The 27,892-nt window shown below is 38.9% G+C and overlaps 1 protein-coding gene across 9 annotated transcripts; it reads left to right on the forward strand.

The window, feature by feature from the left end:
- The first annotated feature begins 65 nt into the window (after positions 1 to 65).
- MTIF2 (mitochondrial translational initiation factor 2) lies at positions 66 to 27,633 on the forward strand. Of its 9 annotated transcripts, XM_061155419.1 has the most exons (16): positions 6,105 to 6,192; positions 6,357 to 6,478; positions 6,616 to 7,359; positions 8,716 to 8,941; positions 9,303 to 9,414; positions 10,041 to 10,212; positions 10,688 to 10,848; positions 11,759 to 11,935; positions 17,240 to 17,379; positions 19,892 to 20,016; positions 21,375 to 21,579; positions 21,913 to 22,165; positions 22,800 to 22,940; positions 24,539 to 24,703; positions 26,555 to 26,695; positions 27,419 to 27,633. In XM_061155419.1, the coding sequence occupies exons 4-16, from the start codon at positions 8,723 to 8,725 to the stop codon at positions 27,589 to 27,591; spliced, it is 2,184 nt and encodes a 727-aa protein (XP_061011402.1). In that variant the 5' UTR covers positions 6,105 to 6,192; positions 6,357 to 6,478; positions 6,616 to 7,359; positions 8,716 to 8,722; the 3' UTR covers positions 27,592 to 27,633. The 9 variants fall into 9 exon arrangements, with proteins under 9 accessions (XP_061011406.1, XP_061011404.1, XP_061011402.1 ...); XM_061155421.1 differs by lacking the exon at positions 6,357 to 6,478 and having other exon boundaries at positions 6,093 to 6,192; XM_061155424.1 differs by lacking the exon at positions 6,616 to 7,359.
- The last annotated feature ends 259 nt before the right edge of the window (positions 27,634 to 27,892 follow it).

The following is a 27,892-nucleotide window of genomic DNA, read 5'->3' on the forward strand; positions in this document are numbered from 1 at the left end:
AAGTCCAGAGCCGGCGTTATCCGGAGGTGGGGTCGGACCGTGTTCGCTTGACATCCACCGTTTGTTCCTGAGGTTCGTTCGAGTCCTCAAGAACATCCTTCCCCAGACATGCAGTGTCCTTAACCCGCGTCCCACAGGTGGGAGGCGCCTGCATTCTCACAGCCCTTTCCTTTCCCGCCGCAGGTTTCCTAGATCCAGCATGTCTTCCATTTAAATAGATTTAAACCTAACAATTCAACTTAAGGAATGTTGAGGGAGTGATTCATTGTATGTGGTCTCGGGTTTACCCAGGAAGCAGACTGAGGCAGAGTCTCCTTATCCCTTCTGCCCTTGGAATGTACATTCTATCCACTGTTCCTGAGCTAGGTGCTGCCTGAAGGATGCAGCCTGAGAGAGTAATGTGTCATTGAAACCTTCTGGACTTTTTAGGTAAGTGAGGCCCCCCTCCCCCCTTAAGGTCTCTATATAAATTCTTAAGATGCTGGCAAGTGGGTGCCCAAGACAAACCACCAGTGTAAGTTCCTTTGATTATTAATTATTAAAACTGCCACCTACCAATGAGGAATGCCCGGCCTCTTCAGTCTTTCCTTGCCCTTCTGGGTTGGGGGGTGGGGTCTCTGGGTGTGTGTGCGCGCGTGGTTTCACCTGGGGAACTTCCCGAGGTTGTGGACCAACAAAGAGAAAAGGGCCACAATCTCTATCCTTTTGACTGCCTTTTCCAGGAGCATTTTTGCTGCCTCTTGGTGGGGTGTTTTCCACTATCCTGCAAAACCCTCAATCCCCACCTTGAATGAGGCCTGAAATTCCACTAGAGTTTCATTTAGGAGTTTAGATTAAGCTTCCAATTGTTACCAAAACTGTTGCCCCAGACGGGGAGTTTGGAATGGACATGTACACACTGCTGTGTTTAAAATGGATAACCAATACAAGCAACTCCTGCAGCTCAATTCCAGAAAAATAAATGACCCAATCAAAAAATGGGCCAAAGAACTAAACAGACATTTCTCCAAAGAAGACATACAGATGGCTAACAAACACATGAAAAGATGCTCAACATCACTCATTATTAGAGAAATGCAAATCAAAACCACAATGAGGTACCATTACACGCCAGTCAGGATGGCTGCTATCCAAAAGTCTACAAGCAATAAATGCTGGAGAGGGTGTGGAGAAAAGGGAACCCTCTTACACTGTTGGTGGGAATGCAAACTAGTACAGCCGCTATGGAGAACAGTGTGGAGATTCCTTAAAAAACTGGAAATAGAACTGCCATATGACCCAGCAATCCCACTTCTGGGCACACACACTGAGGAAACCAGATCCGAAAGAGACACGTGCACCCCAATGTTCATCGCAGCACTGTTTATAATAGCCAGGACATGGAAGCAACCTAGATGCCCATCAGCAGATGAATGGATAAGGAAGCTGTGGTACATATACACCATGGAATATTACTCAGCCGTTAAAAAGAATTCATTTGAACCAGTCCTAATGAGATGGATGAAACTGGAGCCCCTTATACAGAGTGAAGTAAGCCAGAAAGACAAAGAACATTACAGCATACTAACACATATATATGGAATTTAGAAAGATGGTAATGATAACCCTATATGCAAAACAGAAAAAGAGACACAGAAATACAGAACAGACTTTTGAACTCTGTGGGAGAAGGTGAGGGTGGGATGTTTTGAAAGAACAGCATGTATATTATCTATGGTGAAACAGATCACCAGCCCAGGTGGGATGCATGAGACAAGTGCTCTGGCCTGGTGCACTGGGAAGACCCAGAGGAATCAGGTGGAGAGGGAGGTGGGAGGGGGGATTGGGATGGGGAATACGTGTAAATCTATGGCTGATTCATATCAGTGTATGACAAAACCCACTGAAATGTTGTGAAGTAATTAGCCTCCAACTAATAAAAAAAAAATAAAAAATAAAAAAATAAAATAAAATGGATAACCAGTAAGGACCCACTGTATAGCACAGGGAACTCTGCTGGGTGTTGTGTGGCAGCCTAGATGAGGGGAGTTTGGGTGAGAATGGGTACATGTATATGTATGTCTGAGTCCCTTTACCTTTCACCTGAAATTATCATAACATTGTTTGTTAATCGGCTATACCCCAATACAAAATAAAGTTTTTTTTAAAAAAAGAAATATGCTGTTGCTGCTGCCAAGTCACTTCAGTCGTATCCAATTCTTTGCGACCCCATATTCGGCAGCCCACCAGGCTCCCCCGTCCCTGGGATTCTCCAGGCAAAAACACTGGAGTGGGTTGCTATTTCCTTCTCCAATGTGTGAAAGTGAAGTCGCTCAGTCGTGTCTGACCCTCAGCGACCCCATGGACCGTAGCCTTCCAGGCTCCTCCGTCCATGGGATTTTCTAGGCAAGAGTACTGGAGTGGGGTGCCATTGCCTTCTCCGAAAGAAATATGAGTCATGTACAAAAGTAAGGAAACAATTAACCAAGAATAAGGTCTGCATGACAGCTACAAAAGAGAAACTCAAAGAGGAAATATTGATAATGCCATCCAGCACATTGTCTAGGCAAGGAGGGTGTTCTGACCTGGAAATCTCTTTAGAAGAAATGAACTGCCATCCATCAGTTATGCAAGGTGTGAAGCCCTCCCTCCACCCCACTGACAATCCATCATAATTCAGTTTCTTAAATCCTACTCTAACTACTTCCATCACTCTAGCCTAAACTACTATCATCTCTCCTGGTCTACACTAATGTTCTCTTAATTATATTCTGTGCTGTGTGCTGTGCTTAGTCACTCAGTGATGTCTGACTCTTGGCAACCCCATGGGCTGTAGCCTGCCAGGCTCCTCTGTTCATGAGATTTCTCCAGGCAAGAATACTGGGATAGGTTGCAATACCCTTCTCCAGGGAATCTTCCCAACCCAGGGGTCGAACCCGGGTCTTCTGCATTGCAGGCAGATTCTTTACTGTCTGAACCAGCAGGGAAGCCCTAATTACAGTCTACCTGTGGTGTGATGACCAGGTATCCTGCTCCAAACAAGTTTTACAACCAAAGATTTTTATTATAAAATGGAGTTAAATCTGTCTATGGTATAAGAACCTAATATCACTGTTTAGAAACTATCCTGACCCAAGTTCATGCATATTTATTTGTCAAACATACATGTCAGCATTATATTAAATAGAAAAGAAATGCTATCCTTTGTATGGTCCCTTGTCCTTAAAGCAAATACAGTCTCAAATTTACATTGGAAAGAACATGAGACATAAAAATTATCAGCATGAACTTGAGCTAGACGTCTAGTCAGAGAACTTGAATATGAAATGTCATGATGCTGGGAGAGGGGTGTAGTCGCTAAGTCGTGTCCAACTCTTTGTGACCCCATGTACTGTAGCCTGCCAGGCTCCTCTGTTCATGGGATTTTCCAGGCAAGAATACTGGAGTGGGTTGCCATTTCCTCCTCCAGGGGATCTTCCCAACCCAGGGATCAAACCCATGGCTGCTGCATTGGCATGTGGATTCTTTGCCACTGAGCCACCAGGGAAGCCCAGGAGAGGGTAGCATCTGATAAATGCAGATGACTGAATTATTTTACAAACAGGGAAAAAATTATAAAGAAATCTTTTTAGGGAATTCCCTAGTGATCCAGTGGCTGGGACTTGGCTTTCACTGCAGGGGCATTGGGTTTGATCCGTGGTTTGGGAGCTAAGATCCCGCAAGTTGAGTGTCACAACCGAAAAATTTTCAAAATTGTTTTTTCAAATAAATTTTAATTTGCAAAGATAGTAGGTAGTTCCTGAATGTCCTTCACTCAGTTTCCTCTAATGTTAACCTATTATTGTGATAGGTTTGTGAGAATTAAGCAATTAACACTGGGGTATTACAATTAACTAAACTACAGATTTTACTTAGATTTCACAAGTTTTTCCACTAGTGTGCTTTTGTGTTCCTGGACTCTATACAGGATCCCACATTGTATTCAGTCATCACGTTTCCTTATTCTTCAGATCTGTGGTAGTTTCCTTGTCTCTTGTTGTTTTTCATGATCTTGACAACTTTGAAAAGTTCTGCTCAGATATTTTGTAGAATGCTCTTTAATTTGGGTTGTCTGATGTTTCCCCCATGATTGTAATAGGGTTGTGGGTTTGGGGGACAAATATTACAGAGATGTAATGTCTTTATCACATCATTTCAGGGGCTTATTGATGTCAACATGACATTATTGGTGTTTTCCTTGATCGGTTGGTTAAGGTGGTGTCTGCCAGATTTCTCCGTTATGAAGGTACTATTTTTCCCTTTCCATATTCTGTTCTTTGGAAGCAAGTCATTAAGTCTAGTCCACACCCAAGGGATTGGAGGTGGGGACTAAGCTTTAACTCATAGTAGAGGTTAACAAACATTTATTATGTGTAATTATTCTATAAGGAGGATTTCTCCCTGTCCCTCATTTGTTATTTTGGGTTATAATCTAATACGCCATTATTTTGTTGTTCAGAAGTTTCCAGCTTTGACTTTTTCAGGTTGGTGCCTATTTAACTGCCCTCATTCTATTTCCTCCCTCATTTCCTTCCTTACTTTCTTCCTTGCTCCCTCAACTTGCTATATTTTGGTGTATTGCTTGAATTTTCCACATTAGTATGTGTATCTTCATGATCAGAAACGTATTGGTTATTTTCACTTTAATATTGGGGAGAATGGTATGACCATTACTTTGATGGTCTACCAATCAATTTCTGCTTCTTAACTATTTGGCAAAGCAGAGAGAGCAAAGAATTTCTCACAGAAATTGCACTTCAGTGAGTGTGAAAGGTAAGTAAAATGATAGCAAACTGAAACACTTCAGTAGTTTTCCGTTTCAGTTGAAACTTCAGTAGTTTTCAAGAGTGTTAGGTTCATTAAAAAGATTTCCGGGACAGAGGTTTCCAATCATTCAGCAACACTGCCTACACATCTTTGTGATGACACTGGGGAGACAAACATGAAAAAAGGGGATGGGGCATGAGTTAGGAGTCCACACTAGGGAGGGAGAAAGCAGATAACAGTAAAAAACTCTTCTATACCTACATCATTAGCCTAGGGTAGTGTTAGACCTTGAGGACAGAAATAAAACAATACTTAAGACTCCTGAGAGTAGTGGCGGTTGAGGTCAAGGTGACAAGCCAGAAGACAACGTCCAATCAAGGTGTGGAAATGTTCTGGGAGGAAGCTAATAATAACAACAGCAAATCCTTATGAACCAGCTACTTTATGAATCTTTCTGCTACTGCTATCCTATTAAGCAGCTACTATTATTACCATGGGGCTTCCCTCAGAGCTCAGTTGGTTAAAAAAAATCTGCTTGCAATGCAGGAGACCCGAGTTTAACACCCGGGTTGGGAAGATCCCTTGGAGAAAGAAATGGCAACCCACTCCAGTATTCTTGCTTGAGAATCCCGTGGACAGAGGAGCCTGGCAGGCTACAGTCCATGGGATTGCAAGAGTTGGACACGACTTAGGGACAAAACCACTACCATAACCAGGACTTCTCTGGTGGCTTAGTCGGTAAAGAATCTGTCTGCTGTGCAGAAGACTCAGGTTCGATCTCTGGGTCAGAAAGATCCCTTTAAGAAGGGAATGGATGGCTACCCACTGCAGTTTTATTACCATATTGCAAAACTGCAGCACAGGGAGTTTACATAAGGTCCCTGAATAGACAACTGGGAATGAGCTGGGATTGGAACCCACTCTAGCTTTACTACTTCAAATGCCACCCACAGGAGGCGACTTTTAAAAGAGAAAGCACTCCTCCCTCATCACTGTTATCACCGCGTTCCCTTGCATTTCCCCCTTTTTGGAAGTATGTGTTTTTTTTTTTTTTTTTTTGGAAGTATGTGTTTTAAGGACTTATTTCTCCCACATTTCCCCATTTAACTTTCCCTTGAGCGTATGCATGGAGGCCACTCACGTCCCCAGAGTAGCAGTAATTTACTTTCTAGGAAGGGAAGGGATCTGTAAAAGCGATTATTCATCCACGCATAGCAACACGAGTACAGCTTCGACAAAGGTTACAGCTACTGTTCCGAAGTAGGGACTTCCGAATTCCGAGTAGAGCCGCTTCCGGCGGCAACGGAAGCCGGAGAGGGATCGTTTCAGGGACGGACTGGCTGACTGTCCTGCCGGTCCGGAAGGTGATCTCCGCCCCCATCAGAATCCTGAAGTCCTGGGTCCTAGGTAGGAGCTAGGTGAGGGGCCCGGGGCTGGGTCCCTTAGCCGGGTCTTACTGGGTGGCGTGTATTGTATTCTTTGGCCTAAAGTGTCAGCGGCACAGATGATAAACATTGCGCATTCAGGAGCATTTCCATGATGCACCTAATCCGTACGTGACCCTGCTTTAGGAATGATGAAGGAGTTATCCAGCCGGAAGCAGCGGACTGCTTCCTTTCCCTGAGCGCCGCGGCAGGTGGTCCCGCGTCCCCCGCCTCCGCTATATTCAAGGCTTATTGGACTCGGGTTCCAGGTGAAGCTACCTTAGATCCGTCATTCTTGTATAGTGACTTCTTTTTACCTTACACATAACTTCCAAGGTTTTCAACTGTTTCATTCAGATGTTTGAACCAACGCAACTACCTTATTTCCAACATCTTTTTTTTCCAGGTTCCATAATAAGAATATCCTAGCTGCAAAGGAACATCGGAATTGGGAGTCAGAAAGCCTGGGTTCTAGTCCTGACTGTCAGTAACTAACAGTATGACTTTGGAGAAAGCTTTCTGAGCTCTCTGGACTCCATTTTCCTTTTCTATAAAACGAGAGGCTTGGAATAAGTGGCAAGTTTTCCTTCCAGTTTGGGTATTTGGTTTATTGCCCCCCTCCCCATGTGTTTTTCGAATATCTGCCTCAGTGAAATATCTGTGCTTTGGTTAATCTCCATGAAGGACCTTTCCTACCACTGCATTAGTTCGTGTCCTTGTTAAATCTGGTTTTAAACTCATTAAAAAAAGAATCCCTCCCCCCGCCCCCCGGAGGAATTCTCTGCTTCCTGAGCACTCTACTTCATCCTTTAGGGAAATGTACCCAAATAAGATTGTTTAAATGTGCCATTCTTGAGGTGTTTAAGAATCATTATACTGGAACATTTTAGAGACGGTGAACTCCAAAGGAAGTGACTCTGGCTTATTAAACTTTGAATCAACAACCTCAAATGCAGTCCCTGGAAGATGGTGCTAAGGAAATGTTTGCCAAGGAGAAAAGTAGTACTTCTTGTGTTCTTTTAGTTGCTCCTTCTTTTAAACACTGAAAAGCAAAGCTATAGAACTGCAGTCTTGTGATCAGAAGAGACAGAAGACTCAAGGAGGAAAAGACTGTACTACCGAGTTCTGAGCTATCCTGTTGAGTTCTATTGTGAGTTTCTCAATAAACTCTTCTTTCTTCTGAAGAGTAATATTCAGGGGCTTCCTTGTTGGTTTTGTGGTTAAGAATCCTACTGCCACTGCAGGAGACACAGGTTTGATCCCTGGTCTGGGAAGATTCCACATGCCAAGGAGCAGCTAGGCCCATGCATTACAACTACTGGGCCAGTGTTCTAGAGCTCTCTAGTCACAACTATAGATCTCACGTGGTGCAGCTACTGAAACCCTTGTGCCTAGAGGCTCTGCTCTGCAATAAGAGAAGCTATCACAATGAGAAGCCTGTGCACCTCAACTAGAGAATAGCCCCCACTCACTACAACTAGAGACAGCCCATGAGCAGCAACAAAGACCAGCACAGGCAGAAATAAATAAATCTTAAAAAAAAACCAAGAGTAATCAAAAAATGTTATTCAATGGGTATTTATTGGGTGCCTTCTTCCCACTCTTACATCCTTTTTTGGGAAAAAGCTGTGGAAGAAGGGCAAATGTTTGGGTTGAAAGATACTTCCAAGTAGAGGAAGCATATGCAAAGGTTCAAAGATTAGACGACGACCATCAGAGATTATATGTGGGACAGAGCAACAAAAATAGGGGAGGTAGGCGTGAGGGAACTATAAGATTGTAAGAGATGAAGCGAGAGATTGACAGAAGACAGATAATGAGCCTTATATAGCATGTTTTGAAGTTGTATATTAAACTAGGGATAATCCCCTTCTAGCTGCCACAAAGGATGTTTAGCAGAGTTGATAAGTTCAAATTTGTGTTAAAAAATCACTCTAGTTGTGATTTGGCTAGTTGATGTTTCAAGAAAAAAGAGCCCTTATAAGGTATTATATGTCAGAATCGTAGGAACATTAACAACAGTAATAGTTAATATCTAGAGACTACTTGGTATGACATCCCATCTCTCTGACTGGACTGTGAGCTCTCTCACGGTGGGAACTCAGTTTTACTCAGTGTTGAAACACTAGCTACGCTTTCCTGTGGTACATATCCTATTAACGTTTCCTAACTTGATTTCTGGAGAAGGCAATGGCAACCCACTCCAGTACTCTTGCCTGGAAAATCCCATGGATGGAGGAGCCTGGTGGGCTGCAGTCGATGGGGTTGCGAAGAATTGGACACGACTGAGCGACTTCACTTTCACTTTTCACTTTCATGCATTGGAGAAGGCAATGGCAACCCACTCCAGTGTTCTTGCCTGGAGAATCCCAGGGATGGGGGAGCCTGGTGGGCTGCCGTCTGTGGGGTCGCACAGAGTCGGACATGACTCAAGCAACTTGGCAGAAGCAGCAGCAACTTGATTTCAATATTGACCACAATATTCTTTTAAAACTTTTTTTCCTAGGAGAAACATGAACCGGAAGATACTGAAGTTGGAGAACTTGCTACGGTTTCACACTATTTGTAGGCAGCTGCACAGCCTGTGTCAAAGAAGAATGTTGGCACAGTGGAGGCATATGTTTTCATCTGCTTATGCAGTGCAGACGTCTCAGCTGTACATCCGGCCCTGGCAAACAGATGGGCTCATCAGGGCTGCATTATCTCAACGTAGGCTTCTGGTGACAAAGAAGGTACTTAGAGATTTCTCTGTTACTTGGTCTGAGGTGAAAGTTCCTAGACTGATGAGTAGAAGTCCATTTTGAATATTTTTGTCATTTATGAAATCTTTATGCCTTAATGCTTTACTCCAGGCAATAAATCTTTGTGAGGAAGGGAGGTTCTAGTTAGTTGTTTAGTAATATTGATGAATTTGACGACTTATATCAGTATATAACAGTGAATTAAGAATGCAAGATTTTAAATTTTAGTCTTGAGGTTTAACCACTTATGGGAGAGTTGGTCGAAATAGGAGCCATGACTGTGGTATATATTCCAGAATAAATCTCAAAGTTTTTTCTTCCTTCTTCTTTATGCATTCTGAATATTTAATAGGAAAAAAGATCACAGAAATCTCCATTACCTTCAACAAAATCTAAAAAGGAGGTGGAGGTGTGGCTTGGAATGACTGTTGAGGAGTTGGCCAGAGCAATGGAAAAAGACGTAGGTGAGCCAGATAATTTTATAAGGAAAAGTAGGGAAACATTTTCCTATAAATGTGGAATACCTGATATTTTATTTGCAGTGAGATTGAGGTATTTAAGGATGAAAATTAGACTGGTGGTTTAAAAAGATGTTAAGTAATTCCAATATTTTTCACTTTAGGTGACAGTTCCTAATTAGTTTCTTGGCTCTTTGGAAAATACAGTTCTCCAAGATTTTGTTTTAATAAAAGTGGGAAAGATGTTTTTTAAATTTGAATGAAACTTTCTTTCTCAGAAGTCTTGTGGGCTATTAGAATAAATCCAAAGGATGTTTTTGGACTGAGAGACTGTGTTTCTACTCATTTACTTTCCCTTTGTTTATCTGTAATTCTCAAATTTTCTTCTTGCACTCATTTTGACAATATTTGTAGTGTAGTGCAGGCAAAAAAATATTTGTAGTAATGACTATAGGATACAATAACAATTATAATACAGTGTAGTAACAGTGCAACTTAAAAAAGTATTTATTTGGCTGCTCCAGGTCTTGGTTATGGCATGCAGGATCTTTAGTTGCAGCATCTGGGATTTTTTTTTTTTTTTACTTGTGTTTAATTCATGATCCTAAAAGATTTTATCTTGTTTCACCTAGACTCTGTATATGAATCTTTAATGAACACTGCTATTGACATAGATTCACTAGAAACACACTCACATTTAGATGAAGTATGGATCAAAGAAGTGATAAAGAAGTCAGGAATGAAGTTAAAATGGAGCAAATTAAAACAAGACAAAGTCAGGGAAAATAAAGATGCTGTAAAAAGGTAAAATTTAACTGTGTAAATTGGGGGAAGGAGACAACATTGGTGTTTTTTTTTCCACACTTTTTAATGGAAAGATTTGACTTAAAATTTCTTTTGCAATTAAAATGATCTGTGAATATATGTTAAACTTTTCTTCAAAGTACTTAAAGCATCAAAAAGTGTATTTTCAGGTTATTATAAAACTCTAAGGGTTATTTTTCTTAGTTTGCTGATTTATGTACACTGATCCTGAATTTTAAAATTTCATTCAGTTCTGCTCATTGTTATTAAGATGCCAACAGCAGATGGACAGTCATTGTATATATCTCCGTAAGTCACTGGTATGCATAGAAGAGGAAAATAGTCATATCTAATCAGAGCTGAATGTTGGGTTTTGTTGTTAAAGGTAGTGCACAGAGGTAACTGCAAATCAGTTCATAGGCTATAAAGTGTTTCTGATATTTAAGAAATGAAACTCCTTTGCTGTTAATTGTAGGCCCCAGGCAGATCCAGCTTTATTAATCCCAAGGTCCCCAGTTGTTACTATAATGGGCCATGTTGATCATGGGAAAACGACGTTACTTGACAAACTGCGAAAAACTCAAGTGGCAGCAATGGAAGCTGGAGGCATCACTCAGCACATTGGTGCCTTTCTTGGTATGAACACAAATCACCTTACAATGTGCTTGGGAACCCCACATATTATTTTCTTAAACCAGGTGTCATAGTATGAGTATACAAATTTAAAGTAAAAGAAAGGCTAAAGCTTAAAGCCATTAGATCAAATGTATAGCAGGTGGCTGGTAAAGGTTATTTTGTATGTAGTTTAAGACGAAAATTATACCTTTTTTATTCTAGCCCATTCTTAGTGTGGTTCAGTGAGCCTAAGACTCTTCAATACTGGGTTGTGATGGTGTTACCATTCGTAATTAAATAACAGCTGTCATTTGCTGAACACCTAGCATATGCCCAGCTCTATTCTGAGAACCTTGTATGCTTTATCTTTCTTATCTTCACAACAGCATCATGAGGTAGGTATCAGTAGTCCTATATACATGTAAAGAGGCTGAGACTTGTTTAGGTTAAGCTACTTGCTTCAAAGTACACAGCTAGTAAGTGGCAAAGCCAGGATTTAAACCCCAGGCTATTGGACTCAAATCCTGAGCGCCTAACTGTGTACTAAATTGCATTTGTTGCTCAAAGAAGTTGTGCAGCTGGTGTTTGCTAATGTGGGAGTGGCTGCCTATACAACTATCAGTCTGTTTTTTCCTCTAGATTTCAATTGGTATTTTATTATAATATATACATTTATATTATATGTATACTGTTGTACATTTATATTATAGTCTAGAAATAGGAAAAATTTTAGTTTGAAATGATTACATAAAAAGAAACTCTAAAGGTCTCACTGGTATGTTATCACTTCATTGTGGATTGATGATTTATATTGTTCTAATTAAGATTAATGGAAAGAATAAAATTATTTTGAAGAATTATTAATTGTGTTGATAAGGTGATGTATGTTCTTATTTGAGTCCTTAGTGATCTTGTATTTCTGTTTCCACAGTCTCTTTGCCCTCTGGGGAAAAGATAACCTTTCTTGATACTCCAGGACATGCTGCTTTTTCAGCAATGCGAGCCAGAGGCGCTCGGGTCACTGACATTGTTATATTGGTGGTAGCTGCAGATGATGGAGTGATGAAACAAACTGTAGAATCCATTCAGCATGCCAAAGATGCTCACGGTACTGTGTGGCTGACTTCCATGTATCAAGAAGGAAGTTGCTTTTTCCTTTAAATGATCTACTAAATAGAGTTACTGTTTTTACATGTTGCTCATTTAATCTTCCTGGGAATCCCAGGACTATTATACCTGTTTAACAGGTAAAGCTCAAAGAAAGTTGAATTGTTTGCTAAAGACATTATCTACTAAGAAGAGTGTAGCAGGATTCAACTTGGGACTTGTGACCACAAATATAGTCCTTGCTCTACTGTTTACTTGGCATGGTGTAACAATTTTAACAGTCTCAAATGACTTTTGAAAACATTTTTATCAATGAAATTTAAAACAGATATAAAAAATAAGCCTAGAATAATGAACCCCTATGTACCCATTGCCTAAATTCATTAGGAGTTCCAAAGCAGTGATATTCTAATTGTTATTTCTTATTCATTTATTATCTAGAATTCTTCTCTAAAAAGAGACTTTTCCTTCATCTGCTTTAAATAAGTTTTTATTTGGTCAAAGGTATAAAATTGAAACTTTCGGAAATCACTTAGCTATCTTCTTCCTTTTTTCTCCATTTAAAAATTGTAATGTGGAGAAGGAAATGGCAACCCACTCCAGTATTGTTGCCTGGAGAACCCCAGAGACGGAGGAGCCTGGTGGGCTGCCGTCTATGGGGTCGCACAGGGTCGGACACGACTGAAGCGACTTAGCAGCAGCAGCAGCACCTCCTGCTGGAAGCCTGGGATGCTGGAATCAGGCCACTTCCTGTCTGTCTTTACATTTATAATAAATAAGAAAAAAAATTGTAATGGTAAACACTACACGTATATTTTGTACATTCATTCTTTTTCTGATAGGACCTTACACTCACTGAGAAAATACTGTTGTCTTGAGAAAATGTAACTGACGGAATACATCATGTTCCCTTAGCTTTGTTGGCAAGTTAAAAAAGAAAGGTTGACAGTTCGTTGATCTAGTCCAGTTTTTGTTTTTGTTTTTTTTTTTCATCTCATAAACAGGAAAACTAAGACCTAGAAGGTAGTAGGAACTTCCCCCAATTACAGTTAATTTGCAGCATGTCTGCATTTGAAATCCAGTCTTCTGGCTTCTGTGTTCCTCTCTTTAATTTTAATTGTGGAATGGGCTATGTTCTTAATGATCCTAAGGAATATAACAAATATGAGTGAGAAATCTGTCAGGGATCCTGTAACAAAGCAGTCGGTTGAGACAAGATAAACTACTTATATCAGGCTTCCTGTACCTGTTCTCTTGGTGTCTGTTAAGTAACAGCTCGTCGATATAGAATGTACTTTTTCCTAAAGTAGGTTGTGGATTGCATAGCTCTTTTGTGTCTGATTTCAATTTCTGTTCCTTTGATACCTGAGAACATTGTAGACTTGGTGAAACCTAACTAGAGAATTATCTGTATTTTGTGTGAGTTCTCTAATGAGAGGGTATGTTTGATAATGAGAAGTAGATGATAAGATTATTTGATTCATTCATTAAGTACACATTTATTGAGACTCTATTATGTGTCAGTCTCTGAGCTAAGTGTATGAAGAAGGAGTTGCTGTAAATCCTAAAAGGAAGTTTACAGTAATGACACTTAGCCCTTGGTGAGATGCTGGGTTTTAGCAGTGAGTTAAAAGCTTCTGAAAAGAAGAGGCAGATGATCTCATGGTGGTGGTTGTTGTTCAGTTGCCAAGTTACATTCAACTCTTTGCGACCCCATGGACTGTAGCATGCCAGGACTCCCTGTTGCTCACCATTTCCCAGAGTTTGTCCAAGTTCATGTCCATTGAATCAGTGATGCCATCCAACCATCTCATCCTCTGTCGCCCTCTTCTTCTGTCTTCAGTCTTTCTTAGCATCAGGGTCTTTTCCAATGAGTTGGCTGTTTGTATCAGGTGGCCAAAGTATTGGAGCTTCAGCTTCAACATTAGTCCTTCCAGTGAGTATTCAGGGTTGATTTCTTTTAGGATTGACTGGTTTGATCTCCTTGCTGCCCAAGGGACTCTCAAGAGTCTTCTCCAGCACCACAGTTAAAAAGCATCAATTCTTCGGCACTCTACTATCTTTATGGTCCAATTCTAATGTCCATACCTGACTACTGGAAAGACCATTGTCTTGACTATACAGACCTCTGTTGGCAAAGTGATATCTTTACTTTTTAATACACTGTGTAGGTTTGTGATAGCTTTCCTGCCAAGAAGCAATCATTTTCTAGTTTCATGGCTGCGGTCACCATCTGCAGTGACTTTAGAGCCTAAGAAGAGGAAATCTCACTGCATCCACATTTTCCCCTTTCTATTTGCCATGAAGTGATGGCACTGGATGACATTATCTTAGTTTTTTGAATGTTGAGTTTTAAACCAGCTTTTTCACTCGCTTCTTTCACCTTCATCAAGACATCTTCACTTTCTGCCATTAGGATGGTATCATCTGCATGTCTGAGGCTGTTGATACTTCTAGCAATCTTGACTCCAGCTTGTAACTCATCCAGCTCGGCATTTCTCATGATGTACTCTGCATACAAGTTAAATAAACAGGGTGGCAATATACAGCCGTATACTTCTTTCTCAATTTTGAACCAGTCAGTTGTTCCAAATTAGGTTCTAACGGTTGCTCCCTGACCCGCATACAGGTTTCTCAGAAGACAGGTAAAGTGTGTGTTAGTCACTCAGTCATGTGCTATTCTTTGTGACCCCATGAACTGTAGCCCACCAGTCTCCTGTCCATGGACTTCTCCAGGCAAGAATACCGGAGTGGCTTGCCATTTCCTTCTCCAGAGATAGGTAAGGTGGTCTGTTATTCCCATCTCCTTAAGAGTTTTCCACAGTTTGTTGTGATCCACACTGTCAGAGGCTTTAGCATAGTCAATGGAACAAAGGTAAATGTTTTTCTGGAATTCCCTTGCTTTCTCTATGATCCAGCAAATGTTGGTAATTTGATCTCTGGTTCCTCTGCCTTTTCTAAACCCACCTTGAACATCTGGAAGTTCTTGGTTCACATACTGCTGAAACCTAGCTTGAAGGATTTTGAGCACAACCTTACTAGCATGGGAGATGTGTACAATTGTCTGATGGTTTGAACATTCTTTAGTGTTGCTCTTCTTGGGAACTGGGATGAATATTGACCTTTTCCAGTTGTGTGGCTATTGCTGGGTTTTCCAAATTTGCTAACATATTGAGTGCAGCACCTTAATAGCATCATCTTTTAGGATTTGAAATGGCTTTGCTGAAATTCTATCACCTCCACTAGCTTTATTGGCAGCAGTGCTTCCTAAGGCCCACTTGACTTCACACTCCAGAATGTCTGGCTCTGGGTGAGTGACCACACCATCTTGGTTATCCAGTTCATTAAGAATTTTTGTATAGTTCTGTGTATTCTTGCCATCTCTTCTTGATCTCTTCTGTTTCTATTAGGTCTTTACCATTTCTGTCCTTTCTTATACCCGTCTTGGATGAAATGTTCCTTTGATATTTCCAATTTTCTTGAAGAGATCTCTAGTCTTTCCCCTTCTGTTGTTTTCCTCTTGTTTCTTTGCATTGTTCACTGAAGAAGGCCTTTGTCTCTCCTTGTTATTTTTTGAAACTGTGCCTTTAATTGGGTGTACCTTTCCCTTTCTGTCTTGCTTTTTGCTTATTTCCTCAGCTATTTGTGATGCCTCCTCAGACAGTCACTTTGCCTCCTTGCATTTCTTTTTCTTTGAAATGGTTTTGTTCACTGCCCCCTGTACAGTATTACAAACCTTTGTCCCTAGTTCTTCAGGCACTCTCGTTACTAGATCTAACCCCTTGAATGTATTCATCACCACCACTATATATTCATAGAAGATTTGATTTAGGTTTTGCTTGACTGGCCTAGTGGTTTTCCCTGCTTTCTTTAGTTTAAGTCTGAATTTTGCTCTGAGGAGCTGATGATCTGAGCCACAGTCAGGTCCAGGTCTTGTTTTGCTGACTGTTTAAAGCTTCTCTGTCTTCATCTACAAAGAATGTCATCAATCTGATTTCCGTACTGACCATTTGCTGATGTCTGTATGTAAAGACGTCTCTAGTGTTGTTGAAAAAGAATGTTTGCTATAACCAGTGCATTCTTTTGTCAGAATTCTGTTAGCCTTTCCCCTGCTTCATTTTGTACTCCAAGGCCAAACTTGCCTGTTACTCCAGGTGTCTGTTGACAGCCTACTTTTGCATTCCAGTTTTTATGATAAATAGGACACCTTTTTTTGGTGTTAGTTCTAGGAGATCTTGTAGGTCTCCATAGAACTGATCAACTTCAGCTCTTTTGGCATAGGTGGTTGGGGCCTAGATTTGGATTACTGTGATGTTGACTGGTTTGCCTCAGAAATAAAATAGGATCATTCTGTCATTTTTGAAGTTGCACCCAAGTACTGCATTTCAGATTCTTGTTGTTTATGAGGGCTACTCCATTTCTTCTATGGGCTTCTTGCCCACAGTAGTAGATTTAATGGTCATCTGAATTAAATTCTTCCATTCCCGTCCATTTTAGTTCACTGATTCCTAAGACACTGATGTTTACTCTTACCATCTCCTGCTTGACCACCTCCAATTTACCTTAATTCATGGACCTAACATTCCAGGTTCCTATGCAGTACTGTTCTTTACAGCATCAGATTTTACTTTTATCACCAGACACATCCACAGCTGAGAGTCATTTCTGCTTTGGCCCAGCTGCTTCATTCTTTCTGGAGTAATTGTCCTCTGCTCTTCCCCAGTAGCATATTGGGCACCTTCTGTCCTGTGGAGCTCACTTTCAGTGTCATATCTTTTTCCCTTTTCATACTGTTCATGGGGTTCTCTAGGCAAGAATACTGCAGTGGTTTTCCATTCCCTTCTCCAGTGGATCATGTTTTGTCAGCACGCTCCACTGTGACCTGTCCATCTTGGGTGGCCTTGCATAGCTTCATTGAGTTACACATGAAAGGGTGATCTAGTGGTATTCGAGTTGAATTAGAGTCTTCTCTTGATCTTTTTTTCTGAAAATTATCTCTAGTATAGTTGCTGATCCTGCTTTCAGGTTAAGGATAGGCCTTTCTCTGCCCTCAATACTGTTGTGGTTTTGTTTTTTAATCATCATAATTGTCTAGTCTTAATTCAGAATCTTACACTTGCTATTTTGACATCTCTTATCTGGAATCCTCCATGTGTAGAAAGTAGGGTAGGGTGGGACTAAAGTGGGTCTTTTGTTAGATAAACACAGTCACTGAGTTAAGAGAAAGCCAGAAAATTTTGTGTTTTGATGTGAATACCTGGAGTTGAAGTGCCATCGTTTGCACTCTTAACTCTGTTTCTTTCAGTTCCTATTGTCCTTGCCATAAACAAATGTGACAAAGCTGAGGCGGATCCTGAGAAAGTGAAGAAAGAACTGCTAGCCTATGATGTGGTGTGTGAGGATTATGGAGGCGACGTTCAAGCAGTGCACGTCTCTGCACTCACGGTAAGTACAGGTGTGTTCAAATAAGAATGCTGCATGAAATGCACAGGGTGCCTTGTAGCTCCAGAACATTTTGACCCACAGAATTTCTGTTGCCGTTTAAAAATTCTCTCAGTACTCAGCAAAGCTGGTATCTTTATCCTGGTTGGGCAGATTAGAAATTAGTCTCAGAAAGGTCAGTCACCAGTCCAGGAGAATCAGGTTTAAACTGTGCTTTACTTACTATGAGATACTTAGAATGAGGAGAATAAGTAGTAAATGTCATAGGGATAGATAGGATAATAGTAGGCTAAAAACTATTTTAAGCAGAAATGAAATTTGATTGGTAATAAAAAGTGCCTGTTTTTAAGTGAAAAGCTGTAGAATAGGTCTTAGGGCACTTAAGAGAGATTTAAACAAATAAAACTTTTTACTAATACAGTGTTGTAACATTTGGGTTCTTTCTGTTATTGATTGACCCAATGCTTCTATGGAACTTAAATTACTATAAAGTAATTTAAATTACTAAATTACTATAAGTAATTTAAGTAACTTAAATCACTATAAGTTTTATAGTGTTATTTGTGATGAATTCCATTTTCTTTTCATTACCAATTAATTCTTTTTAAAATAATTTTATTTATCTGTTTATTTTATTTTTGCTGTGCTGGGTCTTCATTGCTGCTCATGCTTTTCTCTAGTTTTGGCAAGCGGAGGTTACTCTCTAGTTGCGATGTGAAGGCTTCTCACTGCAGTGACTTCTCTAGTTGCTGTTCCCGGGCTCTGGAGCACAGGTTCAGTAGTTAGGACGCATGGGTTTAGTTGCTTCTTGGCATGTGAGATCTTCCTGATCAGGTATCGAACCCCTGTCTCCTGCATTGGCAGGCAGATACTTTACCAATGAGCCACCAGGGAAGCCCATTCAATTACCAGTTATTCTCTTCTGGATAAAAAACACCAAAGAAACTCATTACCTGTTTTGTGACAGCACTTTCCAATTCTCTTGTCCTCTATAGGTAGCTACTAAGTAACAATTTTCATTTTTGTTCATTCTGACCATATTCCATGGTTTACTCATAATATGGACTTTTTTTCCTTCTGATCATTCACTGAAGAAATTTTACTTTATTTGGCCACCTTCCTCCAATTAAATCTCATTTTATCTTTACTTTTCCTAAATTTGTTCCTCCAAGATGATTAGAAGTTTTGCCTCCATTAATAATAAAACTCTGCCTCTTTTTTTCTGAAACTCATAATATGCCACCTTACTTTTTTATCTTTCTATTGTACCTTGATTTTTACTACACTCTGAAAACTGGATGGCAAGAGTAGAACATTTGAAGACATGACTGCTTTTTCTGCCTAGATACCATCAGATGAGTGCATAGATAGATGTGATTCTGCTTACATAAATTTGAAGACATGGCAGATATGATTCCTGGGGAGTAGGGGTAAGAGAGTAGCAGGGAAGTAAAATGAGGCCTTCTTTTCCAAGAAGGAATCGGGGACTTTACATGCAAAGAAACAACCCCAACTCTGCTTTTCAGAGCAGCATTTTGTAAATTGAAATAAATACTAGGGATTAAGTAGATGGGTAAGCAGAGTGTTTAGTTAGTTTTGTTAAGGTTGTCTCTATTGTTTTATACTTTGTAACAACTGTGAGCAGTCTCTTAGCTAACATGGACAATGGAAAACTCTCTTGCTCATCAATTCCAGTTGCATCATGAGTTAATCAGCTACATGATCTTGGAGCCTTAGAAAGCACAATAAACAGAGATCATTAAAGGTGAAAGAGTCATCTAATCTAGCTCCTTCAGTTTACAATTGAGGAAAGGCAATTCAGAGAGTGGAGAGGGAAATGTACACCCACTCCAGTGTTCTTGCCTGGAGTATCCCATGGACAGAGGAGCCTGGTGGGCTGCAGTCCATGGGGTCACAAAGAATTGGACACGACTGCGTGACTGAACAACAACAACAAATGCAGAGAGGTGAAGTGATTTTCCAAGGTTGCACAGCTGAGTAGTTAGAGTGTAGCTTATAGCCTGGGCCTAGTCAGTGCTTTGTCTCCTCATTTATTTAATAAGAATAGTAGTATTTCATTGAATTCTTGAGTGATCAAAATGAAATCAGTGAAAGCTTATTTAATTGGCTAGATCTTCAAATGTAAAGTAGCATTGTAAAGAAAGTGAGAGGGAAAAAACTCATCTGTAGAAACACATTAAGGAATGAGGGTGAAAGAAGCATATGTTTATAAAAGGGTATTGACAAGCACTAGTACCTAGTCTTTGAAAAATAATACAGGCACTGTTCCTTGCAAGATCTGTCCCAGGGTCAGATTTTTCTTGCTTCTCTCTTTTCTTCCTTCCTTTCCTCCCTCCCTCCCTTCCATCTTTCTTATAGGTTAATTCCTGTTTTTTATGCTTAAAGAGAAAAGTATTGCTGTCAGGGGTTGTTTGACTTTCTGATCCTGGTATTTACATTTACAGATAATATTTATTAATGTATATTAACAACTCTTTTTTTGTTTGTTTTTAAGGGCGAAAACATGATGGGTTTGGCAGAGGCAACTATTGCTCTTGCAGAAATGTTGGAATTGAAAGCAGACCCTACTGGTGCAGTTGAAGGAACAGTAATAGAATCTTTCACAGACAAAGGAAGAGGGTAGGTCTGTTAAAATGCATATTTTCTAATAATTTTATTTCATTGTTTTTGTGACCTGATTATATAACCATATATTATATGTATTACATATTATTGTTAACACATGAACAGTATTTTCAAAGCATTTGTTTTTAAAAGTTTTTTATTGCACTGGCACACAGAACCCAACATGCAGTTATCAAGAGACCATAGCAACTATGTGCATACATTTAGTAGTCCTATTTAGGTGGCTTAGTAGTTCAGTTTGTTTGATTTTTGTTTTTTTCCCCACTGACTTAGCTGAATTGGTAAAATCTTATAGGCTAACATAAATTAGAATGAAATAGCAATTGTTGCATTTTTAGGTTTCTAAATCCTTTATGTCCTTACCCATTAATATATGGTAAGATTGTTGGAATAGTGTTCTTTAATTTCCCTCCTTATTAGCAGAAGAGGTCTTTTCACTGCTCAACCTATTAGTTATAGAAATAGGATTAGGATTTTGTCAAAATACTCAGCTATCTGCACCCTTCACCGCCATAACCTTACAAGAAATATTTTTTGTGTGTTTTCTTCTTTTTTTAAATTGTGGTAAAAGATACATAATATTAAATCACCATCTTAACTGTTTTTAAACATACAGTTCAGTAGTCTTAAGTATATTCATATTATTATGCAACAGATCTCTAGAACTTTTTCATCTTGCAAAACAAACTATTCCCATGAAGTGTTAATTTCCCCTTTCCTTCCCCCCACCCTTTGGCAACACCTTTGAGTAGTGTTTCTGTGATTTTCAGTGCTTCAGATACTTTGTATGAGTGGAATCATATAATATTGTCCTTTTTGACTAACTTATTTCACTTAGCATAACGTTCATTTAGGAGGGTCATCCATATTCTAGCATGTGACAGGATTTTTTTTTCTTTTTTAAGACTATATAATACTGCATTATATGTATATATTGCATGTTCTTTATTGATTCTTCCATTAATGGACACTTAGGTTACAATTATGAAAAATGTTTTTATAGTATGAAAGTTGAATACATTGAAGGCAGGAGGAGAAGGGAACGACAAGGATGAGATGGTTGGGTGGCATCACTGACTCAGTGGACTTGAGTTTGAGGAAACTGGGAGATGATGAAGGAAGGAGAAGCCTGGTGTGCTGCAATCCATGGGGTCGAAAAGAGTTGGACACGAATGAGCATCTGAACAGCAAATAGTATGAAAATTATTTGAGAAGTTAAGAAGTGGTGGAATTAACCCTGTTTGTTCGTATTAATAAATATTTTGTAATCTCTTAAATGTATCTTTACTTGAGAAAGTGCTATTACATCCTGATTATGACATTAAGAAAATATGCTTTTATTTTCATATTAGTCCTGTTACTACAGCTATAATTCAAAGAGGAACTTTGAGAAAAGGCTCCATTCTGGTTGCTGGAAAGAGTTGGGCAAAAGTACGCTTAATGTTTGATGAAAATGGCAGAGCAGTCAATGAGGCCTATCCTAGCATGCCAGTGGGAATCACAGGCTGGAGAGACCTCCCTTCTGCAGGAGATGAAATTCTTGAAGTAGAATCTGAGGTATATTAAGCTTAATTCCTATAACATAGAATATGATATAGTGATTTAAAATATCAGTCTATAATGTTACAATACAAAATAAGTAATGTTAATAAATAATCCAATACTATAACATGTGTGAGTGGCCAGTGATGTCATTTTAGAGTTTGGCTGTAGAATTTTTAGCAATTTGAGATTGGATTTTTAAATAATTTCAAATTTACACAAAGCCTCCATATTAAAGTTTTAATTAGTGGTTTCGTATATGAGTTAAACTAATTTTATAGTGGAGGAAAAAACCAGCAGTTATTGGTTTCTGTTCAGTTAAGTAATTCCCTTTCTCCTCCTATAAAGCCAAGGGCACGTGAAGTTGTTGACTGGAGAAAGTATGAGCAAGAACAGGAGAAAAATAAAGAGGATTTAAAATTAATAGAAGAAAAGCGAAAGGAACACCAAGAAGCACATCGGAAAGACCGCGAGAAGTATGGCACTTTGCACTGGAAGGAGAGATCGTATATAAAGTACAAAGAAAAAAGACAGCAGCAACCCTTAAAGCTGAAAGAAAAACTAGAAAGAGATTCAAATGTACTTCCAATAATTGTTAAAGGTGACTTTTAAAAGATTTTACTTTACAACTCATTTTTTGTCATTTTTTCATATTTTGTCATTCTCACATTAATTTGGGCCATAAGCTGAAATGATTTCAGTGTTTTGAAGGGAATTTTTAAAAGTTGAGATATAATTGACATGTAACATTTTCATAATGATTCAATAGTTGTATATATGGTGAAATGACCACCATAGTAAATCTGGTTAGCATCTCTCACTGATACATAGTTATAAAATTTTTCTTGAACACTTTTAAGATTTGCTCTGTTAGCAGCTTTCAAATAAGCAGTGCAGTATTATTAACTATAGTCACTATGCTGTATATTACATCCCCATTACATATTTATTTTATAGCTGGAATTTTGTACCTTTTGACCCTCTTTACCCTTTTTGCCCACCTCCACTGGGGGAGATTTCTTTAAACAATTTTCTTGTGAGTTTTGCTGTAAATGTATATCTGGTTCATTATACTTTGTTCAGCTAAGAAGGTATTTATCATGCTAAACCTAAATAAGAATATATTCCATGATAAATGCCATTCTTGTTACTGCTTTAAATAGATTATTATAATTTTTGAGTCTGTTAATTTCTAACTCCTAACATCAATACTTTTAAACTTTTGCTGCATTTAGGTGATGTTGATGGTTCTGTTGAAGCCATTTTGAACATTATGGATACCTATGATGCTTCACATGAGTGTGAACTAGAATTGGTACATTTTGGTGTGGGTGATATTAGTGAAAATGATGTCAACCTTGCTGAAACATTTCATGGTAAGTTTTCCATTTCCTGTTTAACTGTGTTCCCTAGAAGACACTCTGAACCTTTCACTTTGTCTTTTGTTGCTGGGCTGCTGACACCTGACCTTTACTCCCCATCCGCATTCCCCTTCCTGTTGGCAGTCTAGTCCCAGCTAGCGATTGCACATGTGCAGTGTTGCAGGCTCAGCCCCACTTGTCATTGTTGTACTGAAATCTTGGGGAACTATTCCAAGCCCCAGTAGTGTTTCTTGATTTTTTTTTCCAGTGTACCATTACTGCCACCTCATCTTGCCCAGATCCTGAACCAAACCCAAGCTTGGTTCTCTCTTTCACTTAGACTTTTGAATGCTCCTGAAATCTGCAGTCAGCCTATTCAGTATTTTATCTTTTGCTTTTGACTGCCTACTTTTGTTCACTTGTAATTTTATAAATTATATTTTTCTTAGATCAAAAGCTCCTTTTAGCTTTAAATACCTCGAAGGCAAGGGGACTGTTTATAAGTCAAACTTACATTACACAGAACGGGGACTCATCACTGCATGCCCATCACTTTGACTGGGTTTAACAGCTAGGCAAAGCACTAATTTTATTGAATTAGTGAATCATTTAGGAAGGAGGTACTTCATGACCTAACTTGATTAGAATTAGTTGTTACCTCTACCACTGAAATGGTGTCTTCCATAATGCTGGGTATTTCAAAGTACTTTATGGACACTGACTGTACTATTAATGTAGATAGTGTGGTGTGTTGAACGATTTCTTAATGACAAGGTTTTCAAGGTGGTTATGTTTTTCTCCTGACTAAGCCATTTGCTTTAATTTTTTCACTTGTTAAAGGAAAGTGTTTTGCTTTTGCTTCCCCTATTTGTTCTTTGGTAAAATGGTCAGCTCCATGGCACTTCTTTCATTTCTTAAATAACTCTTGAACTTATCTAATTAAGTAACTACAGTTGATACTTGAACAACATGGTTTTGAACTGTGGGTCCACTTATACATGGATTTTTTTCAGTGGTAAATATTATAGTACTACAAGATCTAAGGTTGGCTGACTCCTTGGATGTGGAGGAATCACATATGGAGGGCCAACTATAAGTTACTCTTAGATTTTCAACTGTCTGGAGGATCAGCATCCCTAACACCTGTGTTGCTCAAGGGTCATGTGTTTTTGAACATCTTTTGGTCAGCTGAACACTTCAGAGCAAACCACAAAAGTTGTAGGCTATAAGATTGCAATTAATAACAATTATTAAAATAATGTAATAATATTTTAGCTATAATCATTTTTTTTCTTATTTCCCTGGTGTAAAAATTAACATTTACCATATCACCCTGCACATTTTGGGCACTTAAAATGTTTCCTAAATGAACACTAAACATCATAAAGAACACTTAAAAATCAAAGAAATTTTCCTTGTTTAGTAAGCCATAACAGAATTTATAAAATATTTTTATTAATTTGAAAACTGGCTTTCATGAGAAAATATTACAGAATTTATCTCTCCTACTTGCTTTTAACTTACATAGAAGCAAAAAATTTAGATTTGAATTTTTGCTTGAAAGACTGTTCAATGCAATATTTGTGCTACTTTATTCTATTTATGCTTTCCAGGTGTTATCTACGGCTTCAATGTGAATGCAGGCAATGTTATCCAGCAGTCGGCTGCAAAAAAGGGAGTAAAAATTAAACTTCACAAAGTCATTTACCGTCTTATTGAAGATTTGCAGGAAGAACTGAGCAGCAGATTGCCCTGCATTGTGGAAGAGCACCCAGTAGGTGAGTGTTCACTGAATGGTACTTCTAAACATTCATACCTTACCTGCTGTGAGTAACACTTGAAAGCAAAGTTTAAGGGGAAATGTATTTCACTGTTTAAATATGTTCACTGTTCCAACACATATCCTGTGTTCTAGAAAAAATGACTACTGTAGATAAGGGTTCAGCATAATTTGATCTGAATTGTAAATACCTGGCCTCTGTAAGGTTTTATGCTTTGGCTGGGAGGATATTAAGGCAATAAGGCAGTAAGAACATTTCCTCTAGTTAGACATAAACAACTCATTATAATACAAAGTAGAGTGGATGGAGGCATAAAGGTTATTAATAGTGTTGTGGAAGGAGCCATTGATTGTGTTCTGCAACTGGCAGAGAAATCCACCGTAAGAAAACTTACATTAAATATTTAACATTTAAAATTATTTTTTCTAACATATCCTTTGGCCAGATTAAAGGCTAAATTTATTTAAGATGGACTGAATCATCTTGTTTTTTCCTCCCCACATCCAGATTTTCTTGGTTAACTTAATTTTGATGATAGTTTTAAGTTTCCTGAAAAATTACTGGAAAAGCATAAGGAACTCACTTCCAGTTTACCAGTTGTTTACATTTTGCCCCATTTGCTTTAGCCCACCCCCTTCCTCCATACACACACACTGTTTTGTCTTTTTTCCTGGGCCACTTAATTGTAAATTTGAGGTATTGTGTTCATTTGCCCCTAAATACCGGGTTGACCAAAAGTTCGTGTGTAAAAACACACATGAACATTTTGGCCTACCCAATATTTGTATTTTCTAAACACAAGGGTGTTTTTTTATAAAACCACAGAACAAATATCAAAATTAGGAAATTGAACATTAATACTGTAAGTCAACAGTCCATGTTCATTGTTTCTATAATGTACAAGTATATATTTTTCCCCTGATCCAGGATGATTGTTTTTTTTTCTTTTTTAAAAAAATATTTATTTGGCTGCAGCAGGTCTTAGTTGCAGCATGCAGGATCTAGCTCCCCGACCAAGGATTATACTGGGCCCCTGGCACTGGGAGCATGGAGTCTTAGCCACTGGACCACCAGGGAAGTCCCTGTTCTTGTCTTTTTTGACCTTGACATTTTTGAAGTGCTACAGGCCAGTGACTTTGTTGAATGTACTTTCATTTTGATTTGTCTGTTTCCTCATAATGAGACTCAGTATTTGCATTTTTGGTCCACAGTGCGGATTTATTTTATTCTGACCTGCTAAACATGATCATACAGAGATTTGTTATGTTCTTGTGCTAAGAGCAATTTGGAAAAGTCATATGAGGATTTCTAGGAGTAAGTGAACACCAAATAGCACTAACCATAAAAAAGTAGTACATTCTAGTGTGTGATACCATGTCGTATTGGAATGTTTCAAATTTCAGTCATGTAAAAAAATTGAGGAGTCAGAGATTTAGTACCTTAAGTGTGTATAATCTACCAGTGGTGAGCTTAATATGATCCAGTTGAGAAACTGTATTGAAGGATGACTGAGAACTAGCTTTTCATGAAGTAGACAGAAATTACGCTCATTTTACATTCAGCTGTTAGCATCTTCTACTGCATTTTATTCAGCCAAAACAGTAAACATGTTTCTTTTGTTCATTCTTTTGGTAAGTACATTTCCAAGAATACCCAAGGATTTTTATGCTTTTATTTCTAACATTGGCCAGGAAAAGAGAGTGGTGGAGTCAGAGAAAATCAGGACTTCTTTACCAGAGTTTGTCTTTTTTCCTCATGCCTTTAATTTTTGCCGTGCAGAATGTCAGAAATTATGTATTTGTCAGAATTTCTGTTTTCAGTATACTTAATGTTCTCTTCTTCCTAAAGGTGAGGCTTCTATACTAGCTACCTTCTCTATAACAGAAGGGAAGAAAAAAGTTCCTGTGGCTGGCTGCAGAGTCCAAAAGGGACAGATAGAAAAGCAAAAAAAATTTAAGTTAATCCGCAACGGACATGTTATTTGGAAGGGTAAGCAACATAAAACTTCCTATCATATCCAGTCACTAAACACCTGATTGTGGGTTACTATCTGAGGTATAGTCTTAGCTCAGGTCACCTCTTGCTAACTCGTTATCTGGCCTCCAGTCCCAGTGATTCCCATAGGATTGTTAGTTCCCCAGTCTGATTTTCTAAGGTTCTAAAAATTGACCCCAAACTACCTTTCCAGCCATGTGTGCCAAGTTGCTTCAGTTGTGTCAGGCTCTTTGTGGCCCTGCAGACTAAGGCCCACCAGGCTCTGTCCAGTTTCTCAGCAAGAATACTGGAGTGGGTTGCCATGCCCTTCTGCAGGGGATCTTCTAGACCCAGGGACTGAACCTGTGTCTTACATCCTGCACCAGGCAGGCAGGTTCTTGACCACTAGGGCCACCTGGGAAGTACCTTGCAGCCATGTCTACTTATTTCCATCCTCTGACCACCTCTGCCAGCAGTGTCACCCTGGTTTAGCTCATCCAAGTCCTGAGAACCATCCCATCCCTTGTAGTGTTAACCTTTAAAAAGGAAGATTACTACAACCACGTAACTTTCTTCCCTTTCCTTGGTATTTAGCCCCATCACATAACATGGAAGAAGTGTGAAACCTATAACAATTTCAGTGTAATTTTCCTTGTAGTCTGCTGTTGTAGTAAACAGCACTTGCTGGATACTTACCTGTTGACTGTATGAACCCTGTATTTTCTTTTTCCCCTAAAGGCTCATTAATCTCACTGAAACACCATAAAGATGATACTTCAGTTGTCAAAACTGGAATGGACTGTGGTCTTAGTTTGGATGAAGAAAAGATAGAATTTAAAGTGGGAGATGCTATTGTTTGTTACGAAGAAAAAGAAGTTCCAGCCAAGACTTCTTGGGATCCAGGATTTTAAAATTATTTTAAAAAATATAAATGATTAAATGTTTTTGTCTTATTATGGAGCAACTAGTTTTGTTTTACTGAAGATATAGTTCATCACTTACTACTGGTCAAAAAGCTCTACCAAGCTTTAACTGGTATTTAACTGTTAAAAATACTACAGTCCTAGGAAACCTTATTTAAGGATGCCTACAACTAGAAATCCTGGTATGGGAAAATATGGCTAAAGGAAACTATTATTGGTATATCACTGAATCTTAATAATCAGTTTAAAACATTTCAGGTGCTTTAGTTCAGTGATCCTGAACTGTGCT

This window comes from Dama dama, chromosome 11, assembly GCF_033118175.1.
Source record: "Dama dama isolate Ldn47 chromosome 11, ASM3311817v1, whole genome shotgun sequence".
Classification (NCBI taxonomy): Eukaryota; Metazoa; Chordata; class Mammalia; order Artiodactyla; family Cervidae; genus Dama; species Dama dama.

What these genes read in the sequence shown, in the direction of transcription:
- MTIF2 (XM_061155423.1), top strand. Translation starts at nt 8,723, where the DNA reads ATGAACCGGAAGATACTGAAGTTGGAGAACTTGCTACGGTTTCACACT. An exon ending in GCACATTGGTGCCTTTCTTG is followed by an intron (nt 10,849 to 11,758) that starts GTATGAACACAA and finishes CTGTTTCCACAG; the next exon opens with TCTCTTTGCCCTCTGGGGAA. An exon ending in GCATGCCAAAGATGCTCACG is followed by an intron (nt 11,936 to 17,239) that starts GTACTGTGTGGC and finishes TGTTTCTTTCAG; the next exon opens with TTCCTATTGTCCTTGCCATA.